Here is a 20,604-nt window from a genome sequence, read left to right as displayed (position 1 = left end):
TTTATTCACATGAGTTTTTTTTTACCGAATTTCAGATAATTTGATTGACAAGTGGATGGAAACTTAGCTAAAAACTGTGTGTATTTATTTTACATGTTTGCCACCTAACACTCCGTTCATATCATCTTTTAAGACGCATCTCCCTAACATCTTTTGCAAAAAACATACATTCAAAAAAACGTTGCAAGTAGACCTTATAAGAGAAAGCAGCTCAAGAAAGTAGGGCAGAGGCAAGAGCCGGCCTTGAGGGTATCGAGTGTGTCTCGCATAAGTCGGCAGCCAACTCTGGAGTCTTTCACAGCTGCTTCCTCATCATCTGTCTCGGAACATGTGAGCCTTTTCCTGCATCCTGCTACAACTGTCACGAGGGCCATCTCCATATTTAATGCTTTTAAAATGCATCCTGGCCTTTTCCAGCCCTGCCCAGCTCACTTTCTCTCTCTATCTCGTTCACACACACACGCACACACACACACAAAAGTTCCGTACAAGTTCCATATGTGCATTTCTTGTTCACTATGCTTCTCTCCATTTTTGCATGTGTCCGTTTTGTTGGCAAAACATTATGCATTTGTAATTTCAAAGGTGTATATGACCTCAGCAGGTCTAGTTTTCCAATACTGTCTTGGTGATAGCATAGACTTTGCCGAACATTTCTTCAATAGATCAACACTTAGAAGCTTTTAGCAAACCATAGTTATTCATTATTATATCTACATCAGCCTGTTATATATTGTAAATCCATATAATGACATTGTCGGAACTGTACCCTCAGTTTATTAAATTATACCCCTTTTAAGTATTCATTCTCCGTACAGTATCTCAGCCATCGGTGTCAGCTGGCTTGCTCTCAAGATCAACAGTCAAGTTTTATATGTGAAAAGCTGATTTATGAATGTTAAACTTCTAGTCAGTGACTGCTGAGACACAATAAAATAAAGATGTAAGCTTTATGTTATGTCAGCGCCACTTAGACACTCTTTTTTATCTCAGCTTTAGGATCATACTGCCTACATACAGTAATCACACACACACACACACACACACACACACACACACACACACACACCACACCAAAACAACACACACACACACACACACACACACACACACACACACACACACACACATGGCAAGCTTTGTTTATTTTTAGTCCCATCTCAGGCCCTGGAAGTAAGACCCTGCGATTCCACTGCTCTCCTGTGAGTTTAGTCAACCAACTCTTTCTCTCAGCACCACACATATGCTCACACACATACATCTCTTCCTGTTTGCATGTACGCAAACTGGCTAAACACACACAAACACACACAAACACAGCCAGCATTCAGACCTAATGGCTTTCACATTTACCCAGATAAGTAACAAATATGTCTGACATCTATCCCCTGTTACAGAGTTATTACAGCATGTGGTAATTCTCATGTCTACACTAAATCACTTTTTATAATAAAAGACACAGAGTTCCCATGTCCCAGATGCGCTAATAGGATTAATCTGAGCCTCAATTAAATGTCAAAATGTTAACACACACACACACACACACACACACACACACACACACACACACACACACAATTATACATGAAAACTTAAAAGATTGATTAGAAGACATCAGTATGGACACCTTATACCCATTAAAATGTATTGTACAAAGGGTTTCTGTCTATGCATCCTGCATTATCTTAGCGTGCATGTCTACATGAATTGCATTGTCTTTTTTCCAGTTGGTGTTTCCGCCACTTTGGTCCAAACTAATATTTCAACAACCAAATTTTTGTTCACACATTCATGGTTCCCAGACAATGGATCGTACTGACTTTGGTAGTCCCTTGACATCCCCTCTAGTACCACCATGAGGTTTACGTTATCCCTTACATACTGGACATGTGTTAAACATAAATGCACAAATGCTTTATGTATGCATATGCAGAGTACTGCTGCACATATACAGTATAACATGACATACTTGAGTTAAATAACACACTATAACACTATGCCTAACAGTACATAATGTACAGTTGCAGTTGTTTAGTATGAAAGGTACTGCATGTGCAGGTCTATTTAATAGGGTTAAAAGCTCAGATAGCTCAAATGACTAAAATAGATCACGTTTTTAATGGTCACTATAGATCTTTGGCTCCACAGTGATACTGAAACCGTGGGCATCTAGTTTCTGTTACCGTTAGAAGGTTTAGTGCCTTGCTCAATGGTGTTGGACACGTACAGACTTCACCTACTAGTCCAAGTATTCACACCAATCACCACTGTTTTTATTGTTAACTCTCAGTGAGACACTGAAACCTGTAATCTTATATAAAACCAAGGAAGTTTTCACTTGAGGGGAGAGCAAGACTGTTCATTAATTAATTCATTCATTCTTTCTTTCTTTCTTTCTTTCTTTCTTTCTTTCTTTCATTCATCTGCTAACCCATCATATGCTCTCCATCCATGCAATAATACAATTATCTCTGAGACAAAGCTAGTGGGAATTTTACTTGATGACGTTAGAGTGGGTCTGCCAAAGCATCCAACCCAAGGTCACCATAAGACTGGACACTCTAACGGATGTACGCACGCACGCACGCACCAACACACACACACACACACACACACACACACACACACACACAGCACACACACACAACCACACACACACACCACACACACACACACACACACACACACACACACACACACACAGACACACACACACACACACACACACACACACACACACACAGATAGTGATGGGGTTCTGTCACCTCACATATGCAAAGTTGAGGTGATGTCATCCACATGTGCTAGTGACACCCTCAACTTGCCCACACACACACATACACACACACACACACACACACACACACACACACACACACCACACACACACCACCACACACACACGTCATATACTGATCCAGACAGATATACACTACTGTCAATGACACCTTCACTAGTCACAGATACTCCTCTGATTAGAAGCTTAATGTCTCAGGGGCTGGGGGAAAGTTTGGACCACCAACATGAACAAGTCTATTAGTCCGCAGTCAATCTTCCTTCAGTCTGAGCTAACTATTAGTCTTGACCTTTACTGGATCACACACCCATGAGAGTGTATGATGCTATGAAGAGCAACACATTGTAACAAGTATCAAAGTCTGAGCCATGTTGTTTTGCACTGATTCACTGAAACACGTTTGCTAGCATTCAGTTGGTCTGCAATGAGAAAAGAGCAATCATGGATTATGATTTCAATCAAATTAAACAGTTTGGTCAAAAATTAACAAGCAGCCAAAAAGCCAAACAAATGCAGTGTGGAGTTTTTATGTTCTCCATGTGTCTGCAGCGGTTTCCTCTTATGTTCTCCCACTTCCTCCAACAAACCAAAGGCATGTACTGTATAGTAGGTTAGGTGAATTGGAAACTGCTAATTCCCAGTAGGTGTGAATGTGTCTGCCCTGGTCATGGAGGTATATCAAAAGATTTGTCATGTCGTCATGTCTTAATTCCAAAGATTATTTTTCTTTTACAATATAATATGTAATCCAAACATTCACAAACTGTTAGGTACATTTTTTTGCACATGTATGGTGAAATATGTATTCTCCTAAATTGTGACTGAGTTCATACAAAGTTGATGCAGAGAGAAAGATTGAAAGAGTTTGTTCTACATTACCTTATATAGTTGTAAAACATTTTACACACATGCATGCACAAGTTTAAACCCACTTTCAGCTTAACACAATTTAAAATGTTTGTTTTACACACACGTATGTGTTTTCGGTGTGTGTGTGTGTGTGTGTGTGTATATATATGTGTGTGTGTGTGTGTGTGTGTGTGTGTGTGTGTGTCAGGGGTCTTGTAAATGAGTGGCTGACGTTAAAAGCTTTGCCACGTGCCGAAGGAGGCCTGCAACACTGGTTGTGGCCTTCTCATCCAATGATCAAATGAAAAAGGCATTATGTCTGAGCCAAAGGGTGTGTGTGTGTGTGTGTGTGTGTGTGTGTGTGTGTGTAGTCCTCTCTCTTAGCTTAGCCTCTCTCTATCTGCCCTGCTACTCTCACAGTGTCTCCAACTGTTTTTCTCTTGCAGTCTTTCTAGATGTCAGTCAACCTTTCTGCGTGAAAGGCTGTTAGTTATCCTGTATTTCTTTCTTTCTGCCCCTTTCCTCTTCATCTTCAAAATTTTTTATTTTTTTACTCATTGCATTGATCTCTCCCTCCCTCCATATGTCTTGTGTGTTTGGGTGTGGTGTGAATAACTCTTGCCAAATCACAAACACTGATGGCCTTTTGCGTACTCTTCTTTTCTTTTGTCTCGTGTCCTGATTAACATCTTAATATTATATTACATTAACGTCTTAATCGTCTTAACTAAACTTACACATAATGTAATATCATGATGAAATATACAAAAGTGCAAATCATTTGTAAAGCTCACTACTGTAAATGCAGGGTTACCAAAAACAGAGTTTCATAAATTTAAAAATGCAGCCGAAAGTGTCAAAATGATGGTCAGGGTTCCCCGCTGACTGATTGAAAGAACCATACTTTGACATAATGATGTCAAAGGTTGAAACTCCCTCAAATGGGGGTGCTAGCACCCCTAAGTTACAAGGTTGTTGTTCAGCTTAAACAGGCAAAGTGTTGCACCTCTTTATAGGCTTTTTTTTTTTTACCAAAAATGTTTTGCACTGTTCAAGGTGTACTTGGCTGAAAAAAACATCAAAGGGGGTGCGTTGTTGAAAAAAGATTCAGAACCACTGCTCTAAAGCATGTTCTTCATAATGTTTAAAGCAACATAGCATCGTGCCACTTACTTTCACTGTATGTTACATCTCTATGTTTGTATTGATTTAGTGCAAGAAGTGATGTTTCCTTATAGTTTTCATGGGGAAACACACAGGGGGAGAAGCACACATGCAGCATAAGAAAATCTAAAAGGCTCTTGTCTTCTTCTTCCCACGGAGATATAAACAGATGACATCACAGGGTGGTCCGCTCCGCGTTGAGCCGAGTTGAGCCACGCTGAGTGGGTCTCCACTGGTCTGCCAAACAGATGGCGGTAGCAACATAATGAGGGCTGGAAACAAACTCCAGGATTTTAAGCAGAAGATTGAATGCAGCGGGCTCATGTCGTCGCTCAGAGCAAAGCAGGGAATGTTCTTCACTGGTCCCCACATTAAAACACAGAATCATCTTTCATGGTCTAGATCAGAGTTCCTTGCCTTAAAATCTTTTTGAACCTCTTCTTTACAATACAGATGAAAAAAAAAGTTTTTCTATGAGGCACGTAGAGAGCACTTTGGCAGAGGCAGCCAGCTTGTTGGTAAATTGGGTCAAAAAATCTTGTAATGTGCGCCCACCCACACTAACGTTGTGCGTGTGAGAGTTGGAACAATCGGCTACTCACAACTGTCTGACATTTAGACAGGGATTTTGGGCATTAGTAGAGGGAGGGAGAGTGAGAAGAAGGGAGTAAAAAAGAGGGGAAACTGTACTGCTTTCTCTACCTGGGTTAGAGTATGCTGAAAAGCTGTGAATAAGTATTTCTCACATGTATCTTATCAAAGCTCACTAATTTCTACTGCTGGCAATACTTCATACATATTTCACATTTTCATCTTTCCACATTTTAGGATGGACATGTGATGTTTACATGAATTCACTCTCTTCCTGTTTACTTAAAGTACATGAATAAAATTACTTCATTTCATAGCAGCTTTTTATTAATATTTAAAAATCCAGTCATTTTTGGACTACATTGACTAAGTGTGAACCTTTTCTCTACATTCTGTCCCTAGATGAGATGTCAGAGAGTCCTCACCTACCTGCGGATATGTGGGACAACCATGTTTGGCGTGTCACTCCTAGTGGGCATCTCCACAGCCTACATCATGGGCTACCAGTTCTTCACCACAACCCGCAATTACGTATCTTTTGGGCTGTACGGCGCCATTTTGGTCGTCCACCTCATTATACAGAGCCTCTTTGCGCTCTTAGAACATCGGAACATGCGGCGGTCCTTGGAGACGCCAATCAAACTGAATAAATCCTTGGCGTTGTGCATTGCGGCGTATCAAGAGGACCCAAACTACTTGAGGAAATGCCTGGTGTCGGTGAGGAGGCTGACGTACCCGGGGATCAAAGTGATCATGGTGATCGACGGGAACACAGACGATGACTTGTACATGATGGAGATTTTTAAAGAGATCATGGGATGGGAAGCATCGGCCACATACGTGTGGCGGAGTAACTATCACAGCAGAGGGCCCGAGGAGACGGATGAAGGCTACGCCGAGAGCCTTCAGCAGGTCTCCAGGCTGGTGCTGAACAACAAGTGTGTGTGCATCATGCAGAAGTGGGGAGGAAAGCGAGAGGTCATGTATACAGCCTTCAAAGCACTAGGGAGGAGCATGGACTATGTGCAGGTAAGTCCATGGGCGTAAATCTCACCTCACATAACATAACATGCAAAAAACATAACATTTCTGAAATGCAATCTTGAGGGGACACAAATAATACAGCCACAATTATACTACTAGAGGATATGTGTGCACAGAGAAAAGTCTTAATACTATCACTAGTGTAGCATAGAGGCTGTACCATTATCCTTCTTTTCAGTGTTTCTCTTGATTCAATGAAAAAGCTGACTAAATTGACCAAAATATTCTTCTTTAAAACATTTATTTATTTTTTAGGTTTACAATCAAGCCATGAAAACATCTTAAAATATAATGACTTATTTAGAAAAAGTATCCCCATAAAAAAGAAATACAATGCTTTTGTACACTCTAGCTGATCATAATGTAAATCAGTGAGCCACTGGTAAAGCTCATCTGCTAACACTGAGAGCCACACACCTCCAAAGAGTTGAACTAAGCTCAAGACACTTACCTGAGACTCTACACCTGACTGTCCCTGGCCTCCCTATTCCTCAGTTCTTTCTGTCTCCTTTGCCTGTGAAGCAGGGACGTTAGTATTTCCATAAGCAGCCATTCTTGTAAAGATTTTACCAAATTGTCTTGATGTGAAGACTTATTGTACTTACTTGGAGTTTTGGTGAATTGAAAAAGGATCTTATGTCTGTTTTTCTTTTCTCTGGAATTTTATCTGGGCAACAACAATACAAATATTTAACGTCAGATGTCTATAGGTTCATCGGTTCACCACGCAGTCATGTTGTAATTATAAAATGATCTTGCGTCCTCTACATGAATACTTAGGTTTCTTCTGGGACAGAGGATATATATTTAACTGCAGCAAACCTACTGATCTGCCACTTAACATCATATTGAGCAAAATACAACTGTAGATCTTAAACATTAACCCTAACATCAGTTCACTCACATAACGTTAGGCTCATTGCCGTGTTAACGTTAGTTGTAGGGGTTGCATTTCTATCCAACAGGCTATTATACCAGGTAGCTAACATTATATTACACTAACATAGCAGACAACATAGCATTTTTTTGTCATGACTTATTTATTAAATACTCAGCATCATTTCTATTTGAGAAAAGAACAACTTCATCCAATGTCAGTGTGAGTAAAATAGCCTTACTACATTCCACTAATAACATTATTACCAGTATATTACTACCAGTAAGGGAGGGGGGACTAAAAATGTTTCTAAACTTAAAAGCATTTCTGGGGGTTTGTATTGTTTTACTACTTACACAGATATTTTAAGCATATATCACTGTGTTATATACAATGCACAACATGGTTTTTAATAATATTTCTAGGGGGGGTCCTGACCCCCCTGACCACCCTGGGATTTACGCTCATGAGTAAGCTAGTAAAACTAGAAATGGGTATAGGTAGAGGGGTTTAAACGAAAAGACTGAATGAATGGTGAAAGGAGGGAAGAGTAGATAGTGCAAATAACTAGATTGAATGCAAAAGGGACAAAAAAGTAGGAGGAAGAAGGGGGGAATGAAGAGGGTCATTGGTACAAATAAGATAAAATTACAAATTACATAACAGATATGATAGTCAGTGGTGAATGCCACTGTGTACATTTGTGGATGTACAAAACACACACAGGTAAAACAAGGACAGCTGACATCAGCGGGCACAGTGGGCTGAAGAAAGAGGGAAAGGGAAGAGAAAGAGAGATGGCTGGAGAAGGAAAGGGGGGCTCTGCCAAACCAAACATGGGGTCCACAAAGAGTCTTTTGTGTTTCTTTTAGACGGACGGTGGCTGTGTGCATCGTGTTGGGAAGTGTAGCGTGAAGAAGGGCGGCAGTAGCTTATGTTAAGTGAAGGGTTCATTTGAAAAACTATCACAACTTTTGTTTTGCTTTTCTACATTTTTGTGTGTGGCCAATCCAGGGAATATCAATCCAATTTGCATGTTTTTTTTTACTGTGCACTCAAGGGAATGTCAGTTTTGTTGACTAATTTGTTTTTAGAATGGCTTTTATCTGTTTTTAGGAATTAACTCTTCATTAGTGTCAAAACAGATCTGTTTTGCAGATCTAATTGAGTGGTATTCAGAGTCAGGGCCCACAACTGTGTCAAAAAATGGTTACGCATCAGTTTGCTGGCGGACAATCCCAAATAGCTTAAAAATGAACTTGAATGAGACAGTCCTACTGTATGTACAGTATGTTAATGACACTTAAATTGTATCTTTGAAATAGCCAGTTTCCAAGGGTGTTTGGCTGGCTAATAATGTCAACATTGTATGGGGGTGTCACTACATATATAAACAGGAGCATAAAGCATTAACCACAGTGCCAAGCTTGGCAACACACAACATGATGAAGTACCAGAAAATCTGTTGTTATTAGCAATGTACCCAGTAAATATTGAAATAAGTATGGGCTGTTGTGGGGATAAATAGTATAGTTGTGAACCAAGGGCACGGTTATATTCCATCAAATGGAAACTATATAACTTCCATAGTTAGGCCAAAACTTAGTGTTCTCATTTCACATTTGTTTTGTAAAATTCAGCTGGTGGTGTTGCCAAAGGACTTCTTTGGCAATGAGTAAAACTGAAGACAAACCTCATTACTCTAATAACATGAATGAGAAGGATTTTTAATGAGTTTGCATTACAAAAAGGGGACGTTAAACTCACTGTATAAACACTTTGATATGATGTTGTCTAACACCTGCAGCTGGATGCAGCCTGCCAGAAAACTCTTGTTAATCAGAGATTTTAAAATAACTCACTGCGGTGCAGCCAGTAATCTTGCCAGTACTCTTCAACAAAAGAGGGACAGTGTTGTATGCCCTTTTTTCTATTATCAAGCTTGGCCTGTAACAGATGTGATATGTTAATGGGGATTGGGCTCTAGGTTTGTTTTCATCACCTGGTTTTGTTAGGGAGAAAAATTACCATGTATAGAAGAAAATGGAGAGAGGGTGGTGGTTTAGTTTGAAGCAGTCAGTCTTTGTTGCAGAGGACTATCCATTGGCCAAGTTGTTATTTAGACTCAAGCCACATTAAGTAATGTTTATTTATACTGCTCAAACAATATCACACATTTGCCTCAAGGGGTTTTATAATCTACAGCATATGACAGCCTGTATTCTTAGACCCTTGATTTGGACAAGGAAAAACTCTCCAAGCTGTATGTCTTTTTACATGACAGTAACAGAGAACGTTTGGCCCTAAGACACAGGTAACTCACTTTTTTTCCCGTGGGTTTTACTCAGGTGTGTGACTCTGACACTATGTTGGATCCAGCATCATCGGTGGAGATGGTGAAGGTTCTGGAAGAAGACCCTATGGTGGGAGGCGTTGGAGGAGATGTGCAGGTTGGTTACAATACTACAAATGAAAAAATGACCAATTTTACAAACAAGGCATTTCATATAAATTACTTTGTTCATGTTAAACCTCCAACCTTTTCTTAATGCCTATAAAATTCTCATCTAGATCCTAAACAAGTATGAGTCGTGGGTCTCCTTCCTGAGCAGTGTTCGGTATTGGATGGCCTTCAACATTGAGCGGGCTTGCCAGTCCTACTTTGGTTGCGTGCAGTGCATCAGTGGACCTTTAGGAATGTATCGAAATTCGCTCCTGCACGAGTTCCTTGAGGACTGGTACAATCAGACTTTCATGGGATCGCACTGCAGTTTTGGAGATGACCGCCATCTCACAAACAGAGTTCTAAGCCTCGGGTATTCAACCAAATATACTGCTCGATCAAAGTGTCTTACCGAGACGCCAATCACATACCTGCGGTGGCTCAATCAACAGACTCGATGGAGTAAGTCATATTTCAGAGAATGGCTATACAACTCAATGTGGTTCCACAAACACCATCTATGGATGACTTATGAGGCTGTGATCACAGGTTTCTTCCCGTTTTTCCTCATAGCCACTGCTATCCAACTCTTCTACCAAGGAAGGCTCTGGAATATTCTGTTGTTTCTGCTCATTGTGCAGGCGGTGGCGTTGATCAAGGCCTCATTTGCCAGCTGCCTCAGAGGTAACATTGTCATGGTGTTCATGTCGTTTTACTCTGTGCTGTACATGTCAAGCCTGTTGCCAGCCAAAATGTTTGCAATAGCAACAATCAACAAGTCTGGATGGGGGACCTCTGGGAGGAAAACGGTGGTGACAAACTTCATTGGTCTGATTCCTATATCAGTTTGGTTCACCATCCTCTTCATTGGGATTATCTACACAGTTGTCCTTCAGACTAGAAAACCCTTTCCTGAATCAGAGAAGATTGTTCTGGTCATAGGAGCAGTCGTCTATGCCAGTTACTGGGTAATACTGTTAACGTTGTATACAGTGCTCATAAACAAGTGTGGGAAGAGGAAGAAGGAAACAGACTACGATATGGTACTGGATGTATGACTAGCAGTCATCATTTACCACTGAACTCTCTGCGACTCTCTTTCACTCATATCCATGATGTTGTGATACAAATGTTTTTCAGATGCGGAGCAGCTCTGGAGGCAAAATTGGTTAAAGTTCAACCAAAATGGGCAAAGAACCATGTTTTCTTTCAAACTTGAATGGAAAAATGTATAATAATACATTTGGCAGTGGTGTTTTTCATGTTCATTTATTTACCACAGCATTAATGACCTTGGAACAGCATGCTAGCTTACCTAGATTTCTTTTTAAATCTAACATGTTTAGCTGAAGATCAGCTACTGTAAACTAACTAGCTATACTTGAATACTCAGTATGTCAAGATTAAATATATTGCAGTTGGCAGCAAGAGTGATAGGTTTTGTAATGTTAGCTACCTCTTACCCCTGAATTCCGCCAGGTGCATCTGTGCAGCGTTCCGGTGGCACCGTGGCTGCCGACTGCAATTGCGGTCACTCAAGCAAATGCTTGTAATTCCACCAGCTGCGATGCAGCCCATCCCAGAAGCATCCAAGAACGGCTCTTCGCTCTGCTCTGCTTAAAATACGCAGCAGGTCTATTATTGACAGTGCCATAAGGCATTCAACAGGCCAGGCAGGAAGTTGAAAGACTAGAGCATTTAACAACTAAAACACAGACACAAATCTTTGATCTGTCATTCATAATATGACTAAATGGTTCTTTTACGGTAGAAGCCCAAATATGAAGGAAAAATGACCAAAACAACAGAATCTGCAAGTCGGAAAGGCAAAATTCTGAGCAGCTCCCGGTGTGGGAGAAGATGGAACAAAACCACTGCACAGCCTAGAATGTGGCACATCTGCACCTGGTGGAATTTTGGGGTGACCCATGTCATTTTCACTGGGCTTCAGTATAACATTTGCAACTTAGCCAAAGAAACTGTAAATTGTATCTCCATCCATTGGGGTTAAACTTGACCAGTAAGATTATTTTACCTCCAGAGCATCACTGTTTCTCCAGGAAATGTTTGTACACCCTGACTAGGAACAACACCACATAGCTTCAAGTTGAAGTCAAACGGAAACCATCAGTGCCCTGCTGTGCCAGCCTGTCTCCATTGTCAATGATTACATTGTTAACTCTAAAAGAGAGGCTACTGCCTATCTAGTTAGTGTAATCATAATCTGTATCTGGATGGTTTGTGTGGATTTGATGAAAAGGTGAGGTTAGCCACGTTACCATTTGAAAAAAACAGAACAATCAACAAGAAGTTATACTGAAGTTATATCTGTTTAAAGATGTAATGCCACAACTTCAACGTTCTTACTGTAGCTCTGGGGACAATGTATTGGTGTATTGTTTTACAACAGACCGTCTTCACACAGTAAACAACCATATAGGTCAATTTTGCTAGAAGCCTATAACGACCCATATTTAGGTTTGTTCTTAGGCAACCCCTAGTGGCAGTAAGGTGACAAAGTAAAAGTCAGCATAAGGAGGCAGTTTGGTATGGTGGATGGGTCAATAAAAACAAAGGACAAACCAAAAGTCTGTCACTTTTTAAATTTAACGAACCTTAACAAACTTAAGTCTGTTATAATGTAACTTCCATGACGTAGTCACGTCCTCATTTTAAGAGTTTTCACTCAAATCGTTTTAAGATAATCCCTGATGTTTTTCTAATCCTATGGAACGGTCATATATGTCTCATATATATGATTGTTGTTAAGAAAAGAAGAGCTACAGTTTCAATTTAATAAGAGTGAAAGGGCGCAGAAAGGGCTTTAAAATGAAAAGCTGCTCTCTTTCTTTTGTTGCACTCATGTCATATGGGAAAGATAGAGTTCACACATTATAAATGTAGTCATCTGTTTCTACAGAAGACATTTTTTCATTCAATTCATAACTGCAACTCCTACATTTCAATTCACTGCTATTAGATACAGGTTGTGTTTGTGATTGACATTACACTTTTTGTTTTGCTGTTTAAAAGGAAATACATCAGTCACTGTGGTGCATGTCTGTTAAATGTGAAAAATTGCATCATCCATCCAACATCCATAAAAGTATCCAATCATGCTATTACAGTAAGAAGCTGCAAAAATTATTCAAACGTCCTGTTGTTATTCCCATATGACGTGAATGCAGTATTTTTCTTAATGTTTACAAAGTGAAGAATCTCAAAATGATTACTGATTGGTAGATATAATATCTACCAATCAGGTGACCAGGTGAACATGTGACCAGAAGAGAGAAGGTGTATCGTTGCTGCTGAGACTGTTTTCTTTTTACAGAAATAATTACTTTTGTTTTTCTTTTCTTTTTTATATAAATGATAAGTCTATGTTGCAAAATGGTTTTAACAATCATTATTGTTAATGTATTTCTTTCTACCAAGTTGAATGATGAGCACCATGTAGACAAGGTGGACATGTTCCAATCCAAAGATTAGGTGATTTTTTTTGCCTTCCATGTGTCCTTGCTATCTTCCTTTCTTCACATACTGTATTGAGATAGCTCCATCCCTCTGGTTCCTTGCATTGTGTTGAACAAACTGCAAGGAAAAAAAGAAAATGTGTGAAGAATACATTAATGCACCAAATGGGAGAAAAGTACTACCTGATAACAGGACTGTGAATAACTTGATTGAAGGGAACATAATTTTGGAATGAAACGAGTCCAGTGTTTGCCAGGACCAGGAGCAGACACGAGTTTAATTCTTATGCACTTTTATGTCTCTCCAATCCTCCAGCATGATGCTTGACGTAATCAAAATGAAATACCTCAGTGGTTCTCGTTGCATTGCATCAAGGCATTAGGATGCCGTCCAAAGACTGATGCATGCTGAAGGTCTCAAGTAATTTATAATGTTTGTGGCGTTAAGTATAAAAGTGTCCTTTTTTATACACAGTTCTTTATTATGTCAAAGCTGGATTTCTCTGCCTTGTCGGCCCTTTGCTGTAGCCGTTTACTTCTTATTACTTTTTAATTTCAATGCATTTTATATACAGACATTTTTATTCTATTTTTGCTTAGCTATCATCATGTTTTTATAAGAAAAATGGAAAATAGAAAAATATATTTGTTGTGCTTTCAACTGTTCTGACATTGACTTGTTTATCTGACCAAACAATGTGAAAATACGAACTGGGGGGTTTGTCTGCAATAACAACAATAAAAATGCAACTTGTAGAGATAAGTTATTAATTTGAAGAGAGGTGATGAACCTGTGTTTTTGTACTTAACTAGAAAACCGCACATTTATGTAAGATAATTTTGTGGTTTATAGGATGTTGTAATTAGTAAGATATCCGCCACGTACATTTAAGAGTCCACACTGCATAAACAATAAATAAGTTTTAGACATAATGTTTAACATATATGTGGACATAATTGCTAGGCTTCACATTTTTTGCAGTGTTTACACAAACCTATTTTTAGATTTTAATACAACGGACAATAAAGCCAAAGCAGACTAAAAACTTAATCCAAACGATTTGCACAAAAATGTAATTATCTGCAAATGATATGTTCTAGTTGTGAGGGGCCTGATAACAAAAGAAAAACCAAGTGTCATTTTTATACACTTTTAAGGAGAGGTTTTATTCCGAGGTTTAATTAATGAGACCAACAATGGAACCATGAGGATGTTTTCATGCCAAACTAGTCATGGGCAGTGTTATCGTAAAGCACTTTTGTGTTGTGCCAAATAAAAACAAGTATTGTTTATATTTGCTGGTCTTGGAGTTTTTATTTTAATGTATCTATTTGATGCAAGTGTGGTTGAAAAGTGCATCTTCGGATCCACTGGGACACATACTCAGTGATGGTCCCTTGGGTGTTTCACGTGTTAGACACCTTTACCCAGTCCAACACATTCTCCCATCTCGTAAAATACAGACGCTTGGTCAGGTGCCTTTGTTGTTGTTATTGACGCGGTCACTCCCCGATTCAAGTCAAGTGCAGATTTGAGTCGCGCATGTTCAGATTTAAACTGAACTGAAATTTGTGGAATTAATGAAATAATAAACTTTTCTCATTACAAACAATAACAGAACATGGGAATCATTTCAAAAACATTTTAGCTATCTGCGATTTATTGATTGCTAACATTAGCTTAAAACGCCGTTCAAGTAACAGCCTTTGTTTGATTGATAGCTTGTAGCTGAGCTAGTAGTTATTTCAAAAACTTTCTAGCTAACTATGGTTGTTTGATTGCCAACGTTTGCTTAAAACCCCATTCCACTAATAACCTTTGTTGTGTTTGATTGTTAACTTGTAGCCAGCAGTGAAAGAACTTTGTTAAGTAAGTACATTTTTACTCTATTGACATAACAGAAGTCTCTCATTAGCATCTTGCATGTTACTTGTTGCAAAGTGACGCATGCGTAACTCAAATCAGCACACGATTTACATTGGGGAGTGACAAACGCTATTATGTTTGTGTAGGACTCAAAAACCGCACCGTGTAGTTCCGTTTATGTTGCGTTTATTGATTAACTGCCGCACAACACTTGCAGTAAACCACTGCTACAAGCCTCAAAGGCACAGTAACCTGTCACTCGCAGTGCATAACATAACAGAGTCCAACATGACACAATACTTAATGTTTTCAGACATAACAGACGCTAAAAGTCTCTTTAAGTGTCATATAACACGCTTTACCTAAATGCGCTTGGTCGCCACTATAGGTTAACCCTTTAGGTTAAGGAAAAGGTCGTGGGTGGGCTTACGGTTCCATGACACGCGGGAACGGGACTGTTGGGTTTAGGAAAAGGTCGTGGGTAGGCTTAAGGTTCTCTGACACACGACAATGACTGGACGGTTAAAGACACACGTGGGACACGAACCCTGCTCTCCTGGGTGAAAGTCCTGTGTTTGACCCATCCACCACCCCGACCAACCTCCTTACATACTACTCACTAAACCGTCTAGATGCTGCTCTCCCCAGTACGTTCTCCACACACGTATCAGACGCTGAGAGCCATTGTCAAAATGTCCTTATTTTGCCCAGTCAACCCCTCCAGGGATTATCAACCCTGGCTTGTGTCCAAGTAGCACTTTGAGGTTTATTCAGTTTGATTCAAAGGCATCTATAGGATCTTTCCACTGCCTCAGTGAAACTCCTGATGGCTCTTGTTTTCATAACCTCTGCCCTTCCCAGGAGACTGAGCTGCCTGCCAAGCCCCCACATCCATCTTCTTTTGTTGGATTTTTCTTGATTTGAGTTTCTTTAGATGGCTGCTTTTGTCTGAATAGTAGCAGGGGTCATCACCACTTACATAATGACACAGCATACTAAGTATAGTTATTTCGCATTGGCTCAACCACAACTTGCCACTGCTTTATGTTCCGTTCCTACAGCTGAACAGATTTAATCTGTCTTATTCTCTTTTTTACCCAACTCCAACACCGAAACTACACAGTACATGAGATATAAAATCCTCATCAACTCTTTTACAAACTCTCTGTTACATTTCCTCTGTTCCTGTGTCTCTTGTGTTGTGTCTCGCAGTGAAGTCATCCATACAGAGGAAAATAGCACATGTGGTTAGAGCAGCAGCACTGTAGAAGAAGCCAGGCTTTTCTTTTAGTGCGTCAGCAGTCAACGCAATCGCTGCTTTATCTCTGCCAAATACATTACAGCATTGCTTAGCGCTGTTGCTTGAAAGCTAATGGCTCCCTACTGGCAAACTGTCTCTAGCAGCTGACTGAATCATAGCTGGTTGATACTTATCTTAGGGCTTTGCAACCTCACTGTTTACCTTTACCCCTACCCCTTAACCCACCCCTAAGCCTTACCCCAAACTCTAACCTTTACCCTACCTACCTTAAATGTCATTGTTTCAACACTGTAGGTCACAAATTGGACTGCACGGGCTTAAACTTTGCACAACCTGGCTGACATAAAGTTCTGTTTACAACTCCCATGTGGTGATACTAGCTCATGTCAAATGCGTTTTGTAAGAGTTGGGCCAAAACTTTTTGCATCTGAGAGCACAGATTTGGATTTGTTAAGGCACTTTTTGCAAAACACTTAAAGAGATCATCACTGATATGACTGTGCACATTTTATGCTGATGTAGCTGAGCATTTTAGTTGCGCAATACTATGTTGTAAGATGATAGCGATTTATCTCTTCCATTTCTACAAAGGTAGCTATCCATCTATATCTTAGGGTGTATCACTGTAGAATATTGTGGCCAGGGTTGCAAATCAGTAATCAAGACCTTATGTCAATTATTCAGTGTGGTGAAGTTACTTGATTTGTCAAACATTTCATTCACTAAAACAAGTTTTGTGACAGTTTCAGTTAGTGGACGAACAAAGTGCATCTGGGAGAGCTAGGGACTGAGTAAGTAATCCTTGATGTTTATTTGATGAATATGATATTCTCTTCGTTCTGGTAGGGTAAACGCATCAGCTTCTGATTGCTGGCCTGCACCACAGTCATCTATAATGCCATATTTATTCACAGATTGCCAGGACTATTTACGTGTAATGCAGATGTGCCAAATTGTGAAACATGAATTCCAGTGTAGAAAGTTAGTTGATATAAATGTAAATAATAAATAAATTTGTAGGTCCGGTTTGCATTCGGTGCAGGATAACGTCACAAATATAATAACATACAGTTTAAATGAACTCTAGCCAATGTGTGAAAGAGTAGCTTTAAATGATACAGTACTTGAATGGGATGGAACATTTTAGGCTAGAAAGACTAGATGCATGGAAAAAAAGAAGTGACGGCTGCCCTTTGTTTTAAGGTTTAGTTAAACAGGAGGCTGTGAAATTGGAAGGCAAACTGACCGCAAATTTGGCCACATAAGTTATGTGCAAGTTTTTGTTACTTCCGGACTGTTTTAGAGTAAGCTGATTCAGTTTTAATTATTAGTATAACATTTTGTTTAAAAAATGTTTGAGAGCGGCAGCCACTTCATGAAGAAAGTTGGGCCACATGTGATCACTATTGACATAACAAAACAATTTTCTCTACTAAATACATTAAAGATGCATGAAAATGATTTGCTGAGGTTGAATCTGTACAACCGTGTCTTGTATATATGTGGATAATGGTAGATGGATTGAGCTGCGTTTGGGATCAATTTCCTTTCCAGAGTCTGAAGCAGGTTTTTTTAGGGGATAATAGCACCAGCAACGGATCCCCTCAAAGACTAGTTTCCTGGTTTCTTGTTAGCTTTACTTAAAAACATTTTTTTCATACTTTTCAGTTGTCCTACCTCTCAGCTGTTTAGCTTCTTCATAAACCTGATTTTTGTCAGAGACAACTCTGGATTTGAGATCAGCGTATTAACCAGCACTGTTGTCTTGGAAACTTGGTTATTTGACATGTCAGGTTGGAGTGTTTTTCACATTTTGAAGCATCCCATACACCCCATTCCCTGTGGAGTTTCTCACTGTGTTTTGGGGTAAATAGACTTTCATTCAGATCTTTTAAGTAGAGCCTCCACTTCAATGCTTTCTTCACCACCATGACTTCCACTTCATATAATTTTGTTGGGGCTCTTTCTATTCCTCCGTTTTGTGCTCTTCGTCCATGTCTTTCCCCCTTATGTTCATAATCGTCTTTTTTCTCCTCCTACCCCTGGTCACTCCATCATACTCCATCTTTCACCTAAACAATAAACTGAACTGGACTGATAACACCCAAGCACTCTACAAGAAGGGCCAGAGTCGCCTCCATCTGCTGAGGAGACTCAGGTCCTTTGGAGTGTGTAGGACTCTCCTCAGGACCTTCTATGACTCTGTGGTGGCCTCTGCCATCCTCTACGCTGTGGTCTGCTGGAGGGGGGGCAGCTCGGACCGGGACAGGAGCAGACTCAATAGACTGATCAGGAGAGCGAGCTCTGTCCTGGACTGTCCTCTGGACCCCATAGAGAAAGTAGGGGAGAGGAGGATGTTAGCCAAGCTGACATCCATCATGGACAACACCTCTCACCCCCTACATGACACTGTGGGGTCCCTGAGCAGCTCCTTCAGCAGCAGACTGATACACCCACGGTGTAAGAAGGAGAGGTACCGCAGGTCCTTCATCCCGGCCGCTGTCAGACTCTACAACGCCTGCACTACCTGATAGTGTTGTAGTTTCTGTTCCTGTTTTTCTCCCATCTACATCACACACTTTCTGTTTATCTTTAATATTGGTATTTATATTATTTTATTACAAGTACTTACTTTTCAATATTTATGGTCTCAGGTTAATATAATTTAAATTATGCTACCGACTCTTGCTTCTTTGCTCTAATTACACATTCAACTTAATTTTTAACGTCACTTACACCGCAATATTGTTTCTCTTATCATGGCAACCGCACTTTAAAATTCCTTTTGTTTGACGGCATTTTACTTACTCAGTCTACCATATTTTCATTGTCTATTTCTTGCCTGTATTTCTTGCCTTGTATTTCTTGCCTTGTATTTCTTTCGTGCTTACTTGTTTGTGTGTTATTGTTTTGTTTTTTGTTTTTTGTTTTTTGCTGTTGCTGCTATGCTGCTACTGTGACGACAGAATTTCCCCGTCGTGGGATAAATAAAGTATAATCTAATCTAATCTAATCTAATCTTACCTTCTCTTCCTTTTCCTCTCCTCTGAACCCTCTGACCACATAATGAGCCTCATTCAGCGGGGATAATTGTTTTAAAAACTCCCATGTGTTCCAATGCTTTGGAGGGAATTAAAGCAGTCATTGATGATAGTGAAACCATTTTTTTCCCTGCACGACCTGCGTCAAATATTTGAAGTTTTAGTCATCACATTGTTTATTTGCCACAGGGGTCTTTATAAAAACACAAAAAATGTACTCAGAAGATGCTGTTATTTATAATGTTCAACATTACACAGGGATTTCTGTCTATCGGGTTAAACTGGACTTGCTAAGTGCAGCTTTAATGGGTGACATTGGTAGAGTCCAGACGTCTGTTACCCCAAGGCCAAATGACTGGCCACCCACAGCTTGGCAGACTCTCTATTTTTCACACACAGTCAGTTTATGTAAAGCGTGCTTTGTTGTAAGTTAAGACATCTTTGTTCCAGTGTTGGTTGTGATAAGATATTACTCACAAATTTAACGCACGCTCATGCATCTCTACAATTTACGTGGGAAATAAAAATGTTCTTATGACCATTAAGACGGATAAGAGAATATAGAGTGATAAAGAGAATAATTCCTGCAATCAAAATACTTTTACTTTATGTTCTGCCATAACCAATTGCTAACATTTGGTCGTGACGTTGGCATAGCATTGCGAGCATTAGCCTTATCCACCCCTTCACCACTAACGGAGCGAGCTGGAAAATCTAACTTTTCCCGAAGCCCATAGTGAGGAGGGCCACAACATCCTGACCACTAATAAAATTCAGCAAAGATTGTTCTTTCTCGGGCTTTAACTTCTGGATATTAGACTGCGTTGCCACAACGGACCGAATGGCTTTCTCACATCTTTCTCCGCCGCCATTACGGCTAGCGCATGACCTCAGCGTGATTGTTCTCAGCCACCCCCTCTGTTTGCTGATTGGACTGGTAAAGATTACACCGGAGAAAACTCAAGAATTTACGGCAAACCCAGACGTAGAACTGAAATAAAATGAAAATTGAGCAGAAGTACAGGATATGTGTTCTCACAGTGTTCAAGCAAAACTAGTTCCAATACGACAGAATTTCATACGATCAACCATAAAAACCTGGAGGACATTATACAACATCTGAAATCCTCCTCCTGTTGCCTTGATATTCTACCAACGGGTGTTTTCAAAAATGTCTCGAATTGTTTGGCCTCT

The 20,604-nt window shown here is 39.9% G+C and overlaps 1 protein-coding gene across 2 annotated transcripts in view; it reads left to right on the top strand.

Moving 5' to 3' along the window:
- has2 (hyaluronan synthase 2) overlaps positions 1-14,536 on the top strand; it is a 20,259-nt gene extending 5,723 nt beyond the window's left edge. The window contains exons 2-4 of one of the 2 annotated variants that reach the window (XM_032519528.1): positions 5,804-6,430; positions 9,671-9,772; positions 9,894-10,823. In XM_032519528.1, the coding sequence (XP_032375419.1) occupies positions 5,804-6,430; positions 9,671-9,772; positions 9,894-10,823 (1,659 nt within the window). Of the gene's footprint in view, positions 1-5,803; positions 6,431-9,670; positions 9,773-9,893 lie in introns of those variants that run through there. The other variant, XM_032519529.1, reaches the window with a different exon arrangement.
- Positions 14,537-20,604: the final 6,068 nt, after the last annotated feature.

The sequence above is a fragment of the Etheostoma spectabile genome, chromosome 6, assembly GCF_008692095.1.
Source record: "Etheostoma spectabile isolate EspeVRDwgs_2016 chromosome 6, UIUC_Espe_1.0, whole genome shotgun sequence".
Lineage (NCBI taxonomy): Eukaryota > Metazoa > Chordata > Actinopteri > Perciformes > Percidae > Etheostoma > Etheostoma spectabile.
Note: the sequence above shows the minus strand (reverse complement) of the source record. Positions and strands in the feature narration are given on the sequence as shown.